Source organism: Macaca nemestrina, chromosome 10 (genome assembly GCF_043159975.1).
Source record: "Macaca nemestrina isolate mMacNem1 chromosome 10, mMacNem.hap1, whole genome shotgun sequence".
Classification (NCBI taxonomy): domain Eukaryota; kingdom Metazoa; phylum Chordata; class Mammalia; order Primates; family Cercopithecidae; genus Macaca; species Macaca nemestrina.
This window is the reverse complement of record NC_092134.1, coordinates 51,039,414-51,054,959: the sequence shown is the minus strand read 5'-3', so window position 1 is coordinate 51,054,959 and position 15,546 is coordinate 51,039,414. Positions and strand designations below refer to the sequence as shown.

Below are 15,546 nucleotides of genomic sequence, written 5' to 3'. Positions count from 1 at the left end.
AGGTTGTCCCCATTCAGACCACATGACTTGTGTAATTTTTAATCAGGTAAATTGGGCCTCTTCAGAAAATCACAAGAAAGGTTCCACAAACCTCAAATGGATTATGACCACTGGGGACTAGAGCAATCACAGATGTGGAATAACTGGAATTACAAGGGACTGGTAGTATGGAGATATTCTGTGTTTGAAAAACAAAATTCTCATACACACCATCATTTTTGCAATACAAATGCACAGGCTGTCACTATGTATTTTGGATATACAGTATTAAGAACTGAATGTGGTTAAGTGCTGAGAAAAAAAAGAATGATCTCATGATATTTAGGCTAAATCACCAAAGAATGCCAGAATAATAATTATAAAAATGGAAAGGTTTTCTAAGGAATTCATTCTGCTGTGTTTTATTTTGTTGTCTTAGGGACAAAGATGATACCACTGTCATCTCCTTGGTTCAGGTTGAGGGTTATTGGGCAGGATGACTGTCTCTTAAAGTCTGCTTCTGAAGACTTTTGATGTAGCCTCAGTTTAAAATCTCATGTGAAAGAAACCTACCGATTTGGGTTGGCAGTTGCTTCCACAGTGACACATGCATCCCCAGAAGAAACAAAAATAGTGTCCCACCAATGTTTTAAAGCATTTTTATATTGATGTGTTATGCATTGTGTATCCTCAAAAAAAAAAAAAAAATACATTGGCGTTAAAACCTCCAGGACCTCAGAATGTTACTTCATTTGGAGATACATAATCTTTACATATGAAATTGAATTAAAATGCAGTAATTAGGGTAGACCCTAATTCGATGACTTGTGTCCTAATAAAAAAGAAAATTTGGGCACAGAGACATACATACAGGAAGAATAACATGTGAAGACTGGAGTTATGATGCCATAAACCAAGGGAATTACCAGCAGCTAGAAGAGAAACCTGGAACCAATCTTTCCCTGTGATGCATCTTCAAAGGGAGCATGGCCCTCCTTATACCTTGATTTGGGGTTTCAGACTTTTGGCCTCCAGAAGAGTAAGACAATACATTTTTGTGTTCTAAGACACTTACTTTGTAGTTCCTTGTTACTGTAGCCCTAGAAAACTAATACAATATGTCTTCTAAACGACACACTTCCTGGGTTAGAGGTCATGCAAAATTTTAAGAGTTGTTTCCTTTGAAGAGGTAGCTTGTCCCTGCTGTGCATAAGACTGAGTAAAGGAAGTTAGTTTCTGACAGCATCCAGGTAGGTCTGCATGCATCAATAAAGTTTTTCCTAGTGGTAGAAGGTGTCTTGTAATGATCTTATAGAAAGTCCGTGGGAGCTCTGAGGAGAGGACTACATGGTTATTAATGATAGTGGCAAAATGTAGACCAGGAAAAATTAAATGTTTATGAAAATTTGGACAGTGTCGTCATCTTCAGTGTCTCCTTTACTCATTCTACTTGTCTTTAAGACTGGGGTAATGCTAGAAGTGAGTTTTCTGGGTTAGTGGAAAGATCTAATAGAGTTTCTTCATGCTTATTCTCATGAAATGAGTATTTCCATTTGGGAATGTATGATTTAATATTTTAACAACTGTGATAGTGTTAGCTCTTTGGCAAGGAAAAGCATCTATCCAGCCAGAAATTTTTACCAACAATAACTAATGTGTATACATAGCTAAAGATCTGGTCAGTTGTATAAAGCCCATTTGTAAATCCTCAAGAGTCTTGAGTAGAGGAACTGAACCATGCCTCACCTTAACAGATGTACCTGGGTTATGCTTGTTATCTACCATTACTTATTTAATGCAAAAGGTAGTTTTTTAAATTCTATAATGTGAACAATCATAAAATAGTTTGACCTAGGTTCATTGGTTCATTGGTGGGATTGTGGTGCTATCGGGCACTAAATCCCAAAATTGCCCTAAATCTATCTTTATGTAAAGGGGATCCCTGTGCTGACCAACTTTGCCTTTCAGAAGGTTGAACTAATCACTGTAAGTCAACCATAGCCAGTTTAAATTGAGACAATTCTTCTGAAAGTTTGGTAGAGAGAGATGTCCAATTTAAAGCATCCCTTTTAGCTGGGATGTGAAAAGCAGCTCATTTAGCATGTCACCTTGCAAGAGCATTGCCCTCATATTTTGATCTGGGTATGCACTTCTATCTTAATAACCAGGATCTCCTTGTGAGTTTTTAATCACTTCCACTAAGACATTAATGTTTTTCCACCAGTCATCAAAATATCCGAAGAGGTCATAAATCCTTCCGGTTTTCATAACATTCCAAAATCATGTACAATTCTTAAAAGCAAATCTATTCTCTTTTATATTTTGCCACAATACAAGCTTTAGTCAGAGCTATTAATTCAGGTACCTGGGAAGAGAGAATACAATGTAATGAGCTGCTTTAATGGCTGCATTTTCAGTGGATACAGAAAAAAGGGGATGCCATTGTCATTTTTTTAAAGTATAAAAACCATCCATAAATATATTAAATCAGAATTAACTAAAAAGGTGCTTGTAAGGTCTGTCCTTGGTATGCTTAATTCCTGAGTTATTGCTATAGTCATGTTTTCCCTTCATCTTGTTATTCAAGATGTAGGGAATTCGAGTTTGTAATTCAAGTTATAAGAGTACAATTTGAACAATGGTAAATAGTGATGCACAAAGAATAAAAGGGCTTCATAAATGTAAAAGTTTTTGGTAGAGAAATGTTGAGTGTTGCTTAGAAGTAGCAGTGATTGCCCAGTACGTGCAAACTATAGAGTTAGTGAAAAGCAATTGCCACATTGGCAGAAGCTTTCACCAGTTTGGCAGCTGCTGCCACCTCCTGCAAACATTAAAATTGGGTTAGGTCTTAGTTACCAAACCAAGGGATATGCTAAGAGAGACAATAAACAGGTTTCTCTTGAGTTAATATTCCCAATGCACCGTCTTGCCTTTCTTGAACAAAAGAGAGAAGATTTTTAGATGATTAGGGATACCCAAAGTGGGATATTGTTAAAGAATTCAAAGATGAGAAAGCTGCTTCTACTTTTATATCACATGAGAAAGGCTCACGAATTGTTGTCACAGTAAGTTCATAAGAGGACTGAGCAACTTTTAAAAAAATAGGTATTTATTGCTTGCAATAACCAGTCAATCCTAAAAATTTTTTCATTGTTTTTTAATTTAGAGCTTTAGTAAAATGGAATTTTCTTGTTTTGGCGTACGAAATAAAATACCCATGTACTGACAGATCATAACTCAAATAATTTATTCAGTTTCTTGGCAAAATCACTTTTCTCTAGATTCCTTATGCCCCTTTTCAGCTAATCTCGAAAAGAAATATGGAGTCTCTGTGAAGTACTTAGATCAAGAGCGCACTGCAAAATATCATCTACATATTGTATGAGAATGGACCCTCAAAGAAAAGTCATTTTGTTTAGATTGAAAAAAAAATTGATGAGGAGTCCATAAATCCAATATGTGGTATAGTAGTCCCCTCTTATCAGTGGGACATATGTTTCAAGACCCCTAGAGAATCCATAAAACCATGGATAGTACTAAACTCTATATACATATTATGGTTTTTTTTTAATCTGATAACCCAGATGGCTACTAAGTGACTAAGACAAATAGCATACACTGCTGGGATATGCTGGATATGATTCACATTTCAGGGAGGACAGAATGAGCTGGTGTGAGATTTCATCATGCTACTCACAACAACACACAATTTAAAACTTAGGAATCTGGAATTTTCCATTTAATATTTTTGGATTGCAGTTGGCCATACATAACTGAAACTTTGAAAAGCAAAACCGGAGATGCAGAGGGTTGGGCAGGGGGGTGGAACAATTATGGTACAACTATCCACATATGCTGTTAATTTATTTTTCCCACGAAAATTAGTGAACAAATGTTAACTGTATTTATCTACAAGTCTACTAAAGAATGATGCACATACATCTACCACTGTGAAATATTTACTTCTTCAGCAATTGGATGACAAGACAGATTCATATTGGAAACTACCAGGAATCTAGAAATCATAATTTTATTGCTTACTCTGAGTTCTTGAATAAATGGGTATCCTTTCCTGATAGGCTTTTTAAATGGCTATATGGGAAGATTGCAAGGACTGACATATGGCTGTCCTTATTCTTATAAAGACTCAATGATAGGTTTTATTCCTGTGATTTCTTCAGGTTTGTGTAGATATTGGAATGACGTTGATGGGGGGGTTATAAGGATTTATTTGAACCTGAGTAGGTAAATATTGCAAATATTCCTCTCATCAGTAGAATCATTAGCCTGAAGACTAGAAGCAGTCCGATCTAACAGTGCACCAGGAGAGTCCAGTAGATGCAAAGGATCTGCTGTAATTTGGGTTGTTCCAATGTGCTGCCTTCTGGTGTACTTTAATTTCATAACGCCATTACAGAGTAAGTCTCAATAAGGTGGTTGAAGCAATAAGTTAGTTGGAGTTAGTTGTTAGAACTAGAAACTAACTGGAGTTAGTTTCACACAACTGAAATTAGGAAAAGTTACAAGTCTGGTAAAATCATAGCCTATCAGTGTTTGCTGTAGACACCCTCCGCAGTTATTTTATTGATTCTCTGAAGAACAGACTGAGATGAAGTGGTGAAATTTAAGGTAGAAAATACAGCATGCATACTTCTAGGAACTGGAAGGCCAACCCTGCAAATAGGTAAGATAGAGCAGACAATGGGGTGTTACTGAGGTCCTTAGAGGAGTGTCATTTTTGGACCACTAATTTGACTTCACAGGCTCCTTATCCGTTTTACCAGGAAGCTCCTTTTCTAGTACCCAGTCGTTTTACAGATGTCATATTTCCCCAAAAGTTAAATACCTAACTACCACGTGTCTCAGTCATTCTACGCCTAGGTAGTTACCTAAGAGAAATTAAAGTATATGCCCATACAAGACTTATATACAAATGTTCATAGTAGCCTTATTTTTAAGAGCCAGGCCAGGCGTGGTGACTCACACCTGTAATTCTAGTACTTTGGGAGGCCAAGGAGGGCTAATCACTTGAGGTCAGGAGTTCGGGACCAGCCTGGTCAACATCATAAAACCCAATCTCCACTAAAAATATAAAAATTAGTCAGGTGTGGTTGCATGCATCTGTAATCTCAGCTACTTCAGAGGCTGAGGAAGGAGAATCGCGTGAACCTGGGCGGCGGAGGTTGCAGTGAGCTGAGATTGCACTGGTGCACTCCAGCCTGAGCAACAGAGTGAGACTTGGTCTCAAAAAAAAAAAAAAAAAAAAAAAAAGGCCAACACCTGGAAACAACATGAATGCTTGTCATGCCTATCAACAGGTGAATGGATAAACAAATTGTGTATGTCCATACAATATCCATACAATAGAACACTCAGCAATAAAGGAGCAAACCTTTGATAAATCCAACAATATGGATGAATCTCCCAATAATTATGCTGACTTAAAGAAGCCCAGACAGAAGTTTACAGTATATGATCCTGATTATATAAAATTTTTGAAAATGCATACTAGTGACAGACGGATTGATTACAACAGGCCATGAGGAAACGTCAGGAAGTGATGGTGATAGGTAGGTCACTACCGTGACGGTTTCATGAGTATATACATGTGTCAAAAGTCACCAAATTGAGCATTTTATGTATGCTCAGTCAATTATACCTCAATAAATCTTTTTGTAAAACCCAAGGTCATCAGGCCCATAAGTAGCATTTCCACCACAGGGCTCTCTATCAGCTCCATGGGTGATTCAATCAAGTGTTCTCAATGGGAAGTATCCAAATATATAAAGAGCACCCAATGTTAAAATGCCAGCAAAATGCAGATGTCCCACATTTCAGTATAAATCTTTCCTCTTATCAAACTCCTGGGGAGAAAATTAAGTCTATATATTAAGTTACCTTTCACGTTAATGTCCAAAGACCAAGATAATCAAAACCCAGAATCCAATTCTCTCACTGTAATAAGGTAAAAGTATAATAAAATGAAAGTCCTTCCCAGTTTCTTATTGTGTTCACTCACAGGCAGAAATGTTCTTAATGCCTTTGAGGATTCCTTCAGCAGCTGCAGCCTGGGGGTCTCTTTTTGGATATGGATACAACACATTCATTCGGCACTTCAAAAGTTAAATTAATTCAACAACTCTGTGGTGTGCCTCAACTTACAAAAGGTCTGGAGAGTTAATAAAATACCCAAGATAATTACAATACTTGCCTTATACCCACCAAATTTAAAAGGCAGTTATCCTGTACAAAATTATGCTCCCAGAATCCAGTAGTATTTATTGCCCAAGACTACATGTAGCAGAAACTCTATAGCAGGAACTCATGAATCTGTAGGAAGGAGGATAACCGGTGATGGCTTTAGCCTCATTAGAATGCCAGTCACATGAGCTGCACACTTAAACTAAGTTTGAAGAAATTTGTCAGCAAGAAGTTAACCTTTTCACCATGCATTTAGCATGGCACTCTGTATCTTCTCTTTCAGAAAGTGACATTTGAAACACTGATGCTATCTTACAAAGTATAGAATTTGGTGTGGTGCAGTCCCAATCAACAAGTCAAAGGAGACCTGATCTTTTCCCAGTATGTTCAAATATCTTCAGATTCAAAATTTTCTTTTTTACACTGCATTTCAATGACTCTCGGAACAATTTAGACCTTGAGCTTTTCTAGAACTCTATATTGCAACCAAGGCAATCTGCCTTTAAGTTTAAAAGTAGCAAATACTTATATAGTCATTAACATCTATCATAGTTATGAATATTTCTTGTTATATCATTAAATCCTTGCCTCAAATGAAATTGTTTTCTGCTGTCTTATCAGCATCTGATGAGGCCCTTGCTGCTCATACATGCGTATTTAATGTAGGCCAAGGTCAAGCTGCGGTAGCCTGCATGAGCCCACTTGCACATGCTAGTGCCTTTGTTGATGCCAGCATCACTAGAGCAGCTTGCTAAGCCTCACCTTGGGCTGGCACCTGGTGAGGACATCCATGAGGCCAGTGTTTGGGTGAGCCCCGCTTCCATATTCTCTGTCTTTGCTGAAGCCAATGTGTCTCTCCATCAGCCTTACTCAAACTCTGCTTCATTGAGGCCTAGGCATATGTGTTTAAAGCCCAGTATTGCACGTTGTCTCTATAGAAATTACCAATTTCTCTGGACAAAGATACCCTAAACTTTTAGGTCAAAATCCCATGTGCCTTGAATCTTAAAGCCCTTTGCCAAAACTGCAGCAATTAAAAGCCTACTTCACACTTACAAAATCAAATTAATAGCCCTAATAGAAGCCTCTACAAACTACCAAGATCAAAGCTCCCTATGTATACATTAAGGTCTGAAACCAGAAACCATAAGCTATGACCACAATTAAGCCTCTCTACTTCTATGTTGTGCTCCTTCAAATTTTGTTTTATTTCTTGATGTACTAACCCATACAGCACAAATTTCTAGATATATTTTCCAAAACAGGCCTCTTCCCTGCTATGTCCATCCCCCTTCTAATGTTCATCAATAGAGCATTTTCCTCACTTATGGTATGAGAATAGTAATTAAGTGTACATGCACTCTGCTGACAGCCCAGGTCCTCCTCCCAGACATCATTTATTACTTTACCTCCCCTAGGTGGAACAAGTGGGACAAGAAGTAAAGATACCATGAGTGTTAGGATGATGTTGTCTTCTCCACGTGGAAGGAAACAATAAGGAACTGAGAGGAAGTATTACCCCCCATCAATAATAATATACACATTCTTTGTAACTATTTATTAGATATTTAAATAATACCAAGCTTGCTTCCCTTTGTAACTTTCCTCATGCTATTTCACTTCTAATCCTTTTAGTCTTGAAGGCTTTCCTCAAATGCTATTGCACACATAAAACTTTCTCTAATTTCTTAAACCAAACAAAACCTCTTTCTTCTGTGAGGCCCTAGTCCAACATTTTTGAAGTGTGGCGAGGAGCAACCACAGCAGAATCACTGGGGTTGCCTGTTAAAACATCCATTACTAGGCCCATCTACAGTATCCAAATTCCTTAGTGTAGGGTTCTCAAACATGCCTCTTAAGAAGCCTATAGGCCAGGCACAGTGGCTCACACCTATAATCTCAGCACTTTGTGTGGCCACGGTTGAGCCAGGAGGATCCCTGAGGCCAGTTCAAAACCAGTCCAGGCAAGGCTGAACATGGCAAGACCTCACCTCTACAGAAAATGTTAGCCAGGTATAGGCACACACGTAGTCCCAGCTACTCGTGAGGCTGAGCAGGATCACTTGAGCCCAGGAGTTCGAGGCTGCAGTGAGCCATGATCACAGTACTGCACTCCAGCCTGGGCAGGAGACTGTCCCCCACCAAAAGGAAAAAAAAAAAAGCTTCCTAGGTGCTTCATTGATACACTAAAATCTGAACCTTTTGCTTTATCTGATTGTCACTGATTACTTTTTCCCCTATTATATCATTACTTGGCATTTATTTCTCTACAAGAACTTTGGAATTTTTTTTTTTTTTTAAGAGTAACTCCTTAACATAAGCCTTGTATAAAGTACCTGTTTAACAAAGTTGTTAAAATGAACATAACTTGACTTTTACTTGTCTCTCAAAAGGACTAGATCTCCTTCCGTGTTTTGTCATGATTAAGTGTCTAGAAGTGAAAATGTACAAAAATTATAAAGCAATTTACTGAAATAATTTATCCTGCATCATGATGTACTGTCTTCACCACTGTAGCCAAATTTAGGCTTTCTGGGCTGCTTATTTTAAATGCAATATGCAATGAAGAGTAAGTTCAGTGTTATCTAAGCACTTTCTACTGATCTTTAAATGCAGAATAAATTAGTAGACTGCAAGAGCTCCCTAAAATCTTAATGCAATTTCAGACTGTATTTGGTATCATTTATAAAATTTTATTATTCAATATTTGGCAAGTAGTATTGGTCAGTCCTTTTTGCTTACAATGACTATATATATAGTCAAGGCTTTCTCATTCTGCTGCAATTTGCAAAGCACGAGCAGCAGTTATCTCAGTGGTTTACCTCAGCTCACAAGGGTACCAACAAGGGAGACACAGATAATGTTCAACTTAAAGTATGGGGTCCTTAGGAAATGGAAAGCTTAATTCTTGCTGTGACACTGTGGGGTTTCCATCATTATTTAAAAGACCTTACACTAACAAGCCATGTACTTCCATTTAAGGGAATGCTTATAAATATCAGACTCTGAGTTCACTGCTTTATCAAGGTCGCTTTGTTATATGGTGAGGGCAGTTTATTTCAGCACCCATCATCCTATAACATGTACTTAATTTAAAATAAATAAAAAGTCCAAGGGGAGTCTTTGCCTCCCTCATCATTAAAATAAACTTTAAAACAACATAACTGTTTATTAAATTGAAACATTTCATTGAAATACTTCATTGATAGCTCTGATTCCTTATTTTTTAAAAATTTTATTTCATATAAGTCTCATATGGTACAAAAGTATTACATGCTTCGGCCTGTCTTGCAAACAGGAGGTTCTTTCAGTTCTTCAGGCCAACCTTCCTTCAGAGGCAAATAAATAAGAAACATATGTAGAACATATTTAGAAAACTTTTTACCATAATAAAAATATGTGAACATTTTATATTTAGCATAGTTTAGCAATCCAGTTTATGTTGACAAATTTAGTTCACTGCAGGGAGGCACTTGTCATAGAAGAACCTAACAGGCAGCAGATATTTTAACCTGTAAGAACAAAATGTTTAACTTTTTTCCTGTATTTTTTGAAGAAGGTACTCCATTTGTACATTCAGGTTTGGTTGGCCCTTTTTAGTCTTTTTGTTCAATATTTTAAACACTTCCATTTTCTTTTTTTTGTACTGCCTTTGGGCTGCTTCTCTCTCCTGTTTTCTCCTCTCGAATTCCTAAAATTATTAACATACGTAACTTTCATTAGCTACAAATAGTAGATACAGTTCAGAAATTGTTTTGAAATAGCTACTACTAAGCAAACACTCTTAAGGTTTGTCTATTTTACAAGATGGGTACTGTTTCTCCTAATTGAAGCAAAGTACCCTCTTTGCCTTCATATTATAACGACACATGGTATAACAGAGAATTTTCATGATCACAAAGTCCCAACTTTATATAAAGAAAATTTTAAAAGGACACTAAATGTTTTACAGCATAATGATCATTACTGCACTTCATCTGATATACTATTTCCAAAGATGGCAGATGGTTAGAAAAAAGCATAAAGCTGTGCTAGTTAATACTGGTCCAGTATTCCCATGGAGAAATTCTCCTGTTTTCTCCTAATCTGCCACCAGCTTAAGAACAATGAAAACATTTTAGATGTTAAGAACTCTTAATTACAGATATTCTAAAGCAAAAAGAAGCAAAATTACATATCATCTTTGAGGTACTTTTGACCCACACATTACCCTTTTAAAAGCTACAGATTAATAAAACTTCAATGCAAAAACAAGAACCACCACAGTTGCAACAAAATGACAATCTTGTTCAGGCTGTGGGTAATTTTGTATTCATTTGAAAAAAAGTCTAATTCTGGTCTACAATTCTGGTTTTCTAAATGATAACAGAGTGTGAACTTTTGCTAAGCTAAAATAGTAGTTCTTTGTTTTTACAGGCAAGAACAACTCTTTATAGTAAAGAAGTATTTTATTCTAACACCTCCCCTTTTGCTTTCACTTGCTTCAATGTAATGTTATGAAAATCATCTGTATTTTTCTTAGGTCAGTGGTTTTCAAGTTTTATTATACATAAAAAAAATCTTTTGAGGTGCTTGTTAACAGGTGCAAGTTCCTGGACCATATTCAGAGAAACTTTGTCCCTGATGTTCACAATATTAACCTATAAACAATGTGTTCAAAATCCTGTTTTTGACCTACTAGCATTGCTTGAGACAATACAAGCAAGGAATTGGAATAAGATGCAATCCTCCACCTTTGCTCAGACCACTCATTCATTCAACAAATATTTACAGAGATAATACTGTGTGCCCAGCACCAAGAAGAAAACAGGTATAGCATGCATATTTAGGATAAATAAGAAGAACTATACTAAATATTTTTAAAGTAGAAACTTACTTGTTTCTTAGCAGCACGTTTAGCTTGTACCTGTTCATATTCTTCTTGTGCTTTTTGATTCGATGTTTTCTTTTTATTTTTCTTTGGAATTGTAAAGTAGCTTTTAATTGGGGGATGAAAAAACAGGACTTTATTAGTAAAATGTCTGAAAAGGTTTTAAAACCACAGCTGGAGCTTATACATTAAAAGGCACAAATGGGGATTCTTAGAGAAATATTTCAACTAGGAAAAACTACAGAAAGATCCTAAAATCTTAAAAAAAAAAAAAAAAAAAAAAAAAAACCTTTTAAAACAAACCAGTGTATGAATGACAGAAATGCCAGACTGAAAAAAGAATTAAACTTGTTGTTTAAGGATGTTAAGAAAATTATGTGTACATATGAACTTTAATCTCGAAGTTTTCTGACCTCCTCCTCTCTATTCCATCTACTTAGTCATGAATCACCATATCTTGGACCTAGACACCATTTTGAACTGTTCTATCTTTAAGTACTTCTCACCTCTCTGAAGGTGTCCCTTTTGCCAAGGCTAATGCAGCTACTTAGAATTCCATCCATTTCCTCAGTATCCTTGATTCAGTAATAACTTTCTTTTCCTCTGTCATTCAACTTTTCACTATACTCTGTAACTACAATATTTTAATAGCTACCTCCTTAAACAAATAAATCACATATTATCACACTTTATGTTCCCTTCTAACTACCAATTTTGTTTCCTGACCTTTCGTAGTCAAGTTTCTAGAAAGAATAGTGATTAGACTATGATTGTCACTTCCCATTCACTCCTTGATTTTTTGATATCTGATTTCTGCTTCTCATCACTCTAATCAAACTGCCCACGCCAAGACAGTGATGACCTTCTAGCTAAATATGATGATCAATGGAAACTCTTCAGTCTTTTTTAATGGGCTACTAACTTTACTCCTAAATTCCACTCCCTTAGTGTGAGCACATTGTTTTCTCCTGATCCTTTCTAATTGTTCCTTCTTACTCTGTCAAGCTAGAGCCTCTTTTGTCCTCCTCACTGTAAAGTTTTTTCCCCCAACGTGTTTCTCTTCTTAGTCTCCATACTCTATTTGTGCTTAGGCTGTCAGATCTATGACCACGACTTCAGATGCGACATGTATGTATGGCTGAAAGCTTAATCAGGGCTATCTACTGAAAGTCTCTCCACAGTCACAGGTGACTGCCTAGTTCACAAATCCAGAGACCTGTTCTCAGACCTATTCACCTTAAACTTTATAGTACAGTAGTACAACCCTTATCCATGGTTTCCCCATGCCACGGGTTCAGTTACCTGTAGTCAACAAAGGTCCAAAAATATTAAATTGAAAAATTCCAGAAATAAAACAATTCATATGTTTTAAATTGTAAACCATTCTGAGTGTTTGCTTAAAGTGAAAAAGTTCTTGACTTAATAAAGAAAGAAAAAAATCATATGCTGAAGTTGCTAAGACCTGTGATTTAAAAAAAACAAAAAACTTCTATACATCAAATTGTGAAGGAAAAAGAAATTCATGCTAGTTTTCCTGTCACACTTCAAACTGCAAAAGTTATAGCCACAGTGCATGATTTAAGATGGAAAACACATTAAATTCCCAAGTAAAAGACAGAAATATATTCCAATTGACAGAAACTGGGTTTGGTTCCATTTGCAGTTTCAGGGCATCCACTGGGGGTCTTGGAACATCTTCCAAACAGGTAACAGGGGACCACAATATTTGACAACTACATATCACAACTTTTCTCTGTGGACTTAGCTGTCACTGTATTTCTCTCTTTCTACAGTCCCAAAAAGCTTAACTTCTTCAATGACATTTTCCCTGTTTCCACCTCAAAATAAACCGTAATATTTAAAAGCATGATTTTTTACCTTCCTTTCTCAGGATTTAAACTTCCTTAAATTATCAGAAAATAAGTCAAATCTACATTTCTAGTGCTAATCTTTTCCCTGAGCTTTATACTGATTATTTAACAATATAATGATTAAGCCTACCAAAAGAAGTAAACTTCTTGTGTCTCTGCCTTCATCCCCAATTACATTTTCCCCTCGTGGTCCCATTTCCTGTTATTTTTACCAGAAATAGCTCACGACTTTAAAAGATACGGTTTTAATGAAGTAAAAAATCATACTCCCAAGTTAACACCCAGCTTCTTGCAATTTTAGATTTTAGCATTGTTTTTTAACTTGAAGTATGTGCAGTGTTAGTTTTTTTCATAAATTAACTCTTATAAAACCAAAGTGTCATGGAGCTGTGCATGTGTAATTGCAACCCATTTCTGGTCCTCTGCAGAATATCCAGATTAACAGTAGTAGCTAACACTCAAGAGCACTAACCACGTATCACATATACCTTTTAAGATCCTCACATACACATTAACTCAGAGTCTTCACAACAATGTCATGAAACACCTTAGGGACACCTGAGTTTAAGTGAGTAAGCCATTCTGGAGCTGTGCAACATGGCAGCTCTGAAGTATATATTCATTGCAGTATTATCTTTCCCAATTTAAAGAGGACATAGTGTTATTTTCCCCATTTTAGAGAATAGGTCACTGGGGCACTAACAAGTTAAGTCCGGCTCTAGAACCCATACTGTTAATGACTAAAATTATAACACCTTTCACAAGTTATTTTTCAAAAATATAATCAAGTACAAGTTACCACCTGTACTTGAGAGGAAGAAACCCAAATTCCAGACCTCTTAATTCCCATTACATTACTTTGTCAATTAAGCTAAACCAGCCTAATTCAGTTATCGAAGCTAAAAATCGAGCCTCCATGAAAATGTTTCCCTAATTAAACTGTGACTTCTAAAATGTGTTAAATAAAAAAATCCAATTCCTATATAAATTATCCTATAGCACTTTTAAATAATAAAACACCACTTAAAGGATTTCAAATGAAGAAAATACATACTTTACTGTTTTACTACATTGTTCCTCTGGCTGAGGCAGGTCAAAGCTACACTGATCTTCAAAGCAAGCCTGGTCAATGCTACACTGTTCTTCAAGCAAAGGCTGGTGAACTTGTTCTGACAAAAGATGGTCAACTTTTCTTGGCTGCTTCCTAAGTCTTTCCTCTTCAGCTAAATAGAGATGTTTCAGATTATCTGGGTATCGATCTGTGAATTGAGATTCCAGTGACGTTTTAACCTTCTTTTCCTTCCGCAGCAATTTCTTGTAACTTTGCTGTATTCTCAGTTTTCTTCGAAAGGCAAAGCCTTGTCCTACATTGAGGAATATCATCGAAAATTACTTTCAGAGAAAAGAAGTTCTTGAGCAAAGAATGAAGCTGTTAATTACAAATGAAAATCTTTCTTTTTTACGTCATCACATTCAGATTCTAGCATTATGTTTTGCTTTAAAACATTATTTCAAGCAACAAATTTAAGCTGATGGATTGCATAGCAAGTTGGCCCTTTGCAAAAAGACCAGGCCAACAGTCGTGCACAAATCCAAGTAAGAATCTCAAAGAAAAACTGACCAGTTCCCACTGTTGCACAAATTGAGTTTATAGCTGTATTCACAAATCAAAACAAATTCCTTACTTCATCTAAAACACCTAATCTGGGCCTTCAATAAATACTTAAAAAATAGAAAAGAAAATGCCCCATCTAGTGTCTTATCTTGGACAAACTATTATATACGTTCTCGAAAATATTTCAACACGAAAGAAAAAGACAGTGTATGGCTGTCTGAAAAGCTAGCAATTATCAGAAGACTGACTTTAACATTTATATATTCCAAGTGGGATCGGAGGGACCTTACAGACAGTAATACAAAAAGACAAACACAAATTAAAGCGAAGGTTGGAGGGCCTCGGGTATGGATTCCGAGCAGTATGTTTCTGCCCGACCTCCTCTCTACCCTTTACCTTACTACATGCGCAAAAGTTCACAGGGCCATAGACTCTGCTCAGTTTCTCAGGAAAAAAGTTCTGATGAAATACAGGGTTACGTCAGGAAAGACGTTTAAATAATTAAAGTTAGCAACACTGCTCCCTCTTCCGATCTAGAGCTCTGCGAAGCTCACAGCTTTAGCGGGCTCAGGAATGATTTCCCCTGCCCCAAGTAGGACCGGGTCTGGTTCCTAAATCCTTCTTCCAAGCTTCAGCGGGTCTTGTATCTTAAGACTTAGCAAGCTCGAGGACCGGTAAATGGTTGCCTTCTTACATACCCTCGCGAACGCTCCCCACGAAGGCTTGCGGATGGTTAGGCCGCCACGTCTTCTGTTTCACATTCTTATTCCTGTACTCGACCGCGGAAACCCCTTCACCACGCGCCTCAAAACCACCAGGCCACCACTTCCCTGCCCGCCTCACCGGCGCCATTGCAGCCCACCAAACGCGTCACCAGACCACCACAACGGACGCCCACAAAATACGTCACCAAGCCGAAGCAATCAATCGCTCAGAAGGAATCTGGCTCGGAGGTCTACTGAGCCTGCCTGTACTAATTTGGGCCGAGTTGGCGACTCACGGCCATGTTT

At 37.0% G+C, this 15,546-nt stretch overlaps 1 protein-coding gene across 2 annotated transcripts; it reads right to left on the bottom strand.

The window, feature by feature from the left end:
- Positions 1 to 9,399: 9,399 nt before the first annotated feature.
- Positions 9,400 to 15,388, bottom strand: LOC139356691 (coiled-coil domain containing 59). Of its 2 annotated transcripts, none has more exons than XM_071071357.1 (4): positions 15,235 to 15,388; positions 13,976 to 14,285; positions 11,057 to 11,156; positions 9,400 to 9,871 (listed from the first exon to the last, which is right to left on the bottom strand). In XM_071071357.1, the coding sequence occupies exons 1-4, from the start codon at positions 15,386 to 15,388 to the stop codon at positions 9,710 to 9,712; spliced, it is 726 nt and encodes a 241-aa protein (XP_070927458.1). In that variant the 3' UTR covers positions 9,400 to 9,709. The 2 variants fall into 2 exon arrangements, with proteins under 2 accessions (XP_070927458.1, XP_070927459.1); XM_071071358.1 differs by having other exon boundaries at positions 9,400 to 9,509.
- Between the last annotated feature and the right edge of the window lie 158 nt (positions 15,389 to 15,546).